Raw genomic sequence first — 6737 nt, 5'->3', positions numbered from 1 at the left:
TTTCTTAGTAAAATTTAAATTTAGATGCAGTTTTGACTATTTGCCAAAAAAAAAAAAACAAAAATAATTGGCTAAAATTAAACTTTGTTTATCAACCACGTATTGTCCAATCAAATTCAATTCTCTTTCAATATGCACCTCAAATAATCCGATCCGCGTGGATTTTTTCTCCAACTAAGGAACAAATCATGGCAGATGAGGTGCAAAAGGAGAAATTTGTCCCCAAGAAGAACTTGTGTCTGATTAGTTAATTGGTGAGCCATCATCAGCTTATCAAAGCGGCAATCTATAAAAATTTTAATTTTAGTAGGTTAAAATAAAAATAAAAGTTATAGAAACCAAAATAAAAAAAATGATTTTCGAAGAACCAAAATTTTATTTAAGTCAAAATAAAATGATCTAAAAAAACCACGTTTATTAATCCAAAATAATAAAATTCTCTTCCTTAATTAGCCTTTTGAAATAAATTTCTCACTTAAATTTAAACATTCAAATTGATCATTGTAGTAAACCATGATTAAGCATCGAGATAAACGTGGAATTGAACACATCAATTTTCTTTTATTATAGAATTTTTCTAGTACCATGTCAAATAAAGAGACAAAAGAGTAGGCAATATGTTATTTTATTCTGACGCTCCCTGTAGGCCGTACTTAGTAATGCTTACTTGATTAGCAGCTACTAACCATTTTTTTTAACTTTTTGAATCGATACTAACCATCTTTATATTAGAAATTAAGAAAGTATGTCAAGAACACGATTGATTTGATTTCATTACATCATTATTAGTAAAATATTTAAATATTTTTCAATAATGTATAAAAGTTTAAACTCATTTTACAAGCACATATGTTATTATGGTCATAATTATATAATTTTATTTTGTTTTTGTTGATTATTGGTTATTAAATTTATTGGGATTTTTTTTATTATCATTCTTGATGTGAAACATTCATTGTAACTTATATATCGGTTGACGTTTGTCACAATATTTGTTATTATTTTTTACAAGTTTTGAATTAATATATAATTATAAACAAAAAATAAATAAATAAAATGGTGTTTACTCATCACTTTTATATTGGAACTATGAAAATATTGGAATCAATATTGAATCCGAGTGCGAGCTAGACAAAAAAAATATTATTTTAAAATGTTTATTTTAATAAATTAATTGATTTAGATGAGGATGATTTAGGGAATTATAATGATTATCAATTAATAATGAGTGCAAATAAACATATTGGATTGCAAATAACCTCACCTACCTTACCCTAATTAAATAAGGGAGAAAATAGAGCAAAAGCTATATATTTATAGCTTTATAATTTTTAAATTAAAATAATCAAATACTGGATTAATTAAATGACAACGTGAAAGGTTAATTTTTAAACAATCAATAAAAAATAATTTATATTATATTCAGCTAAACTTTTTCTTCCCTATAAAAACCGATAATTGAGTAGTTCAATTCTCATGTTGTGCTCTTTTTGTGAGTGTTGTGGATCAATAAAGAATTTAAGATGGGTAGGAGAGTGTTATGCTCATGCATGTTTATTGGGGCATTATTTATGTTATTCAATGCCCAAAATGCATTAGTTAGTTGTGCTTTGACTTCTCAATTGCAAGAAGAAATAACAAGAATCAACGAAGAAGGGCCTTATATAGGTTTGGTCATACCAAATTCTTTTGAACTCAATCCTCTTCTTCAAAATCCAGCCTACACTCCCAGTGAAAATATTATTGACTTTGCAGGTAAAATATAAATAGGAATAAAAGAAAATATAAACTTCATGAATATATATAATTCTCCTTAATTAGGTCTCTTGTATTAATAGTTAATATTTGTCAATTTATATTTCCAATTTAGCTTCATTTTCTTTTTTATTAATGGCTAATAAATAATAAAGGTTGGGTCTGCACAGAAGTCTACAGCTGGCTGGCTTGCAGCTTTTCCTATTTTTGAACCTCACTGGCAAATATGCATGGCAGGTGGATTATCAACAGACAACATGTATGTGCTAATATTTATTAGTTCGACTATTAACTATTGACTAAATAATTTTAATATGGAGTTTAGAAGTGTGTTTTACCTGAAAATAAAGTTTTTGGTGTATATAAAGTGAGTGAACGTTGCAGGCAATGCAAGTACAATACGTAGGTAACGTGCTGAGGAAATGGATCCTCTCAATTTTTTTTAATAATTAAGAGAGTAAAGTGTGATCTCACACTATTAATTTTATAAGTGAGACCAAATATAAATATGAGAGAAAAAATAATAAAGAGTTAGTGATCATACTTTACACTCTCAATTTTTTTTAACAATTGAGATGATCAATTCCCAACATGCTGACTTAGTACGCAACCAATGTGTTGGACACGTAACACAAATCTGTTCAACACGCAGGTAACGTGTTGCACACATAGTTAGATAGAGGCGCGAATCAAAGTGAAGGAGAGAAGAGGATTTCGAGTTTTCGACAAGGTCCGGTGGGAGGCAGAGAAAAAGAGTTGTTGACGGCGGTGTAAAGAGAGATGGAAGAGGCGTAAGGTTGAGGTTAAGGGTTGAATGCTGAAGTCCAAAGGGATTAACTGAAATTAAGGGTTTTTTAAATTTGGTTTTTATTTTGGTTAATCGATTTTTTAAATTTAATTTTGGTTAATTATTTTTAAATAATATGGTTATAATTTTTTATCGGATTAATTATATTTGGGTAAGTGACCGTCACTAGCTACTTGATTAATTTTGGAAAACAATCTTTTCAACTGATGATTAAGCAGCTGAACTTCAAGTATATCTGAGTACTGGATATGTGGATATGGGTACTGTATGTGTGCGCTGCATAATTTTTCTATTTACATGATATGGTTGTGAACTTAATTGTAATAATGAAACCTATCAATGATTTTTCAATATGATATGGCGAAAGTAGGCCAAGTTTGATTTTAGTTTCTAAAGTGAGATGAACCATGCCTTGCATTGATGGCATGATATTTATATCTTTTATGGTATGTTTTGTTTTATCAGATTATGATCTATTACTATATATATACACACACATACACATGTATGTAGTTTGCGACTGGTTTCTTAAGAGTCGCTGCTAAGGCCTTGTTTACAAGAAATAAGTTTCCATTCGTACATTTAGGTCTACTTTAGGAATGTTTATTTTAAGAGAAATTTGTGTTTTATTACTTTGTATTTAATAATTAAAAAAAAATCATGTATTTATGTTTTTAATTTTAAAAAATTAGGGAAAATTTTGAAAGTATTTTATGAAGATTTTTTTTTGTTGTAAAATTGGCTTTTTTTTTTTAATTAAAATTTTAAATAATAGAAATTAAGTGTCACTTTAATTAGTTTTCAGATCCGGACAAAATTTTTCGCTCCACAATACAGTGAGTCAGTGAGATATATACTCCTACTATTTAGTATTTACACCAAATTCAAACTTACTTTTTGTTTAAAAATTTTTACACACACAAACATTTCCTTAATATACGAAACTCCCCAAAACATCTGCAAAATTACCATCACAATCATGCATGAACAAATTAAAAAAAAAAATCTTGATAATCGAATTAAATATGACGGATCTATTTTTGTGATCAACGTCAAAGTTGTTAAATTTGTGGTCCATTTTGTGGTACCAACAATGTTCAGACATATCATCATGAATACAAATACCAATAGCTAGTTAGATAGATATAGAAGGCCACATCTTCTTGTCTCTCTGATGAGAATGAGTGAATGACTCATGAAACTGTTTAATTACCATGTCTATTTAATTATTGCCATCCAAAAAATACAAATAACCATTACCCTAAATTTTGATTTATTCATAATTCAGTTTAAATTTTTAAGGTGTGTAATTTGACATCTTGAAATTGTCTATATGCATAAAAAATATTAATTTTTCTTCTCAAGTTTTAAGAGGCCGGCTATTTATAAATAAACCATTTCACAGAACAGATAATTTAAAAGAAAAAAAAAATTATATTTTTTGTTTTGTATTATTTAATCATTTTAGAAAATAGTAAATTAATTATACCTTTTAAAAATTTACTATATAACAATTAAATGATACACAGACAAAGGAGAGGAAGGTGGAACTGCAGAAGATGAGATATACTAGAGTACAATTGTGGTGGGTGTAAATGGGGTGGAATATTTTTTTATTTTAGTGGGCTTGAAATGCAACTCGTTATTTACATTGTTTGCACCTTCTATTGTCTACCTAGTAGAACTAGATTATATATACTATAAAACATACAACTATGTTAATTTAGTTATAAATTGTATTATATGTACATTAAAATTAATTATTAAAAATTTTTTAATTATATAATTATAATGAGTTAATATTTAAAATCGTCCCTGAAAGATACCCCGATCTCCATTTTGGTCCTCGAAAGATAAAGTTAATCGAAATCGTCCTCGAAAGATACACGACTTGGTCACGTTAGTCCTTCCGTCAGTTGGATGATGACGTGTCACGTTAAGTGCCACGTGGCACATGATGACGTGGTGGGTGATGCCATGTGTCAGGTCAGTGACACTTGATATGTGAAAAAGTTATTTTTAATCAAAATAGTCCTTAAAAGTTCATATGTAAATCATTTTCATCCCTAAAATTTTAAAAAATAATCAAATTAGTCCTTATATAATTTTTTTTTTATTTTTTCCCCAAAGCCGATTTTTTTTGTAACTAAATGTAAGTCGGTAGGAATCTGCATTCCACGAGTGAAATTAGTATGTATAGTTAAAAGCTCAAAATCACCCAACAGATAGTAAAAGTAGCTCAAATAGCTCAAAAGTCAGATTTAACTTTTCAAAATGGAATTACTTATTACAGTAGAAGCTTCAAGAGCTAAAAACATTGAAAAAGATGTACCGCAAATTTTAGTAATTCCATATGCACAATATCATAGCATAGTTCTTGATTAATATAGAAAGCAAAATCAGTATACTATGTACAGCAAAATCAGTATTATCCAAAATTTCATAAACCTAAGATGCACTCTGGTTCAGTCAGATAAAATACACCACAAAACTATGATGCAACCCACGCGGGCCAATGCTTCCAATATATATTTCAGGTCTTTTCTTAACAGGATCCAAGCCTTCAAGTACCTATGAAAGTTACAACTATATTAAGCCTGTGCCACTTCTAAAGCATATTTGGTGAAGCAACCCACAATAAGTGACAAGAAATACAGGCACTCAATTTTCTTTTCAACACAATAGCACATATCACTTCCAATATGCAGTTAACTAGTTTCATTAAATTGCATTATTAATCCAGATATGAACTAACTAAAAAAAAGGGGTACCTGGGTTTGAAGAGTGAAGAGTGAGAGATGGAAAGAGAGAAAGATGAAGAGAGAGTAGCAGAAGAATGGGGAAGTGGAACCCTATTGCCCCTTTGACGCAATCGTCAACCCATAGCTCAGCAGATCGGAACCGTTCTTATCTTACCCGCGGCTACGCTGATCTTCTTCGTCGGAATCGGAATTGGATTCGGAGCCCTTGGGAGGTCGGAAGGAGAAAAAGTAGTGAGAGTCGTCGACCTTGACGGCAGTTTCGTCCTTGGCGAGGGGCCATTGGATCTTGTCGGCAACGCAGGCGTAAACGGCGACGGCGCTGTCACCCTGCCGGAGGCGGATGATGGAGAAGTCGTCGGAAGCGAGCTCGACGCTGTAGTGGGTGTCGACGAGGTTGAGGATGGCGTCGGGGATCCTAATGAGGACCTCCTTGGTAGCGGCCGGTGGAGCAGACGGCGAATGAACACTGCCATCGCTGCTTCTGGTGTCATTTCGGGGAAATAGGGTTCGGACAAGGTCGCTGAGGTCATCAACGTCAAAGGAAGGGTAGAGAGAACTCTGCTGTTGATGATTAGGTTTTTGGAAGGATGAATTGGCTTCGAGGTTGGAATCGATTACTTCTGGGTAGTGAGAGTTTCTGGGTTTAGGTTTTTGGGAGAAGGAATCCATTGATGAACAGTTGTTTGTGATCGAAATTCGGAAACTTACCCCCTTTTGAAGATAAAACGGCGACGTTTCAACGCCAGTAGGCATCTACCAAAACGACGTCGTTTTGGTTCTTTGCCACCTTGGCAGTTAACGGACCACGTAAGCGGACGTTTGCCATCTCAACTGCGGAGATAACGGAAGGACGAACGTGATCAAGTCAGGTATCTTTCGAGGAGGCTTTTGATTAATTTTGACTTTCGGGGACGAAAATGGAAATCGAGGTATCTTTCAGGGACGAAAATGACTATTAACTCTAATTATAATATAGTTATTTAACTATATATAACCCATTTTATTATTTTATTGTATGACAAATTTATTATCCTTGAGATTATTATTTTAATTAAAAAATATAAAATAAATATATAATAACAAATATGTTATAACTATTTAATGTCAATGGAGTATTTTTGTTTACCTATTCGATTGAACTCAAAGTACGTTATTTACATCATCTTCTTGCATATATAAAAAGGTTGAAATTACTAATTCCGCCCCCTCTTCTCCCACTCTTTTTGGTTTTTACACCTCTCTTTTGATAAATGTATGACATTCACCTAATAAAAAACAATAAAATTAGTTAATAATAAGTCAATATAAATTTTAAATGTATGTACAAAATTTTTGTTTATTGATTATGAGTTAATTTTTGTTGTTGGCAATAACATATTTGATCTTTTTCAAATTGTAGTTTGATATATCTA

The 6737-nt window shown here is 31.2% G+C and overlaps 1 protein-coding gene across 1 annotated transcript; it reads right to left on the bottom strand.

Moving 5' to 3' along the window:
- Positions 4880–6277, bottom strand: LOC107623140 (senescence/dehydration-associated protein At3g51250-like). Its single transcript, XM_016325298.2, has 2 exons — positions 5335–6277; positions 4880–5134 (listed from the first exon to the last, which is right to left on the bottom strand). Exon 1 carries the CDS (start codon positions 6076–6078, stop codon positions 5476–5478), a length of 603 nt encoding a protein of 200 aa, XP_016180784.1. The 5' UTR covers positions 6079–6277; the 3' UTR covers positions 4880–5134; positions 5335–5475.

Source organism: Arachis ipaensis, chromosome B10 (assembly GCF_000816755.2).
Source record: "Arachis ipaensis cultivar K30076 chromosome B10, Araip1.1, whole genome shotgun sequence".
Lineage (NCBI taxonomy): Eukaryota > Viridiplantae > Streptophyta > Magnoliopsida > Fabales > Fabaceae > Arachis > Arachis ipaensis.
The sequence above is the reverse complement of the archived record's forward strand: the minus strand, read 5'-3'. Positions and strand labels throughout refer to the sequence as shown.

What these genes read in the sequence shown, in the direction of transcription:
- LOC107623140 (XM_016325298.2), bottom strand. Translation starts at nt 6,078, where the DNA reads ATGCCTACTGGCGTTGAAACGTCGCCGTTTTATCTTCAAAAGGGGGTA.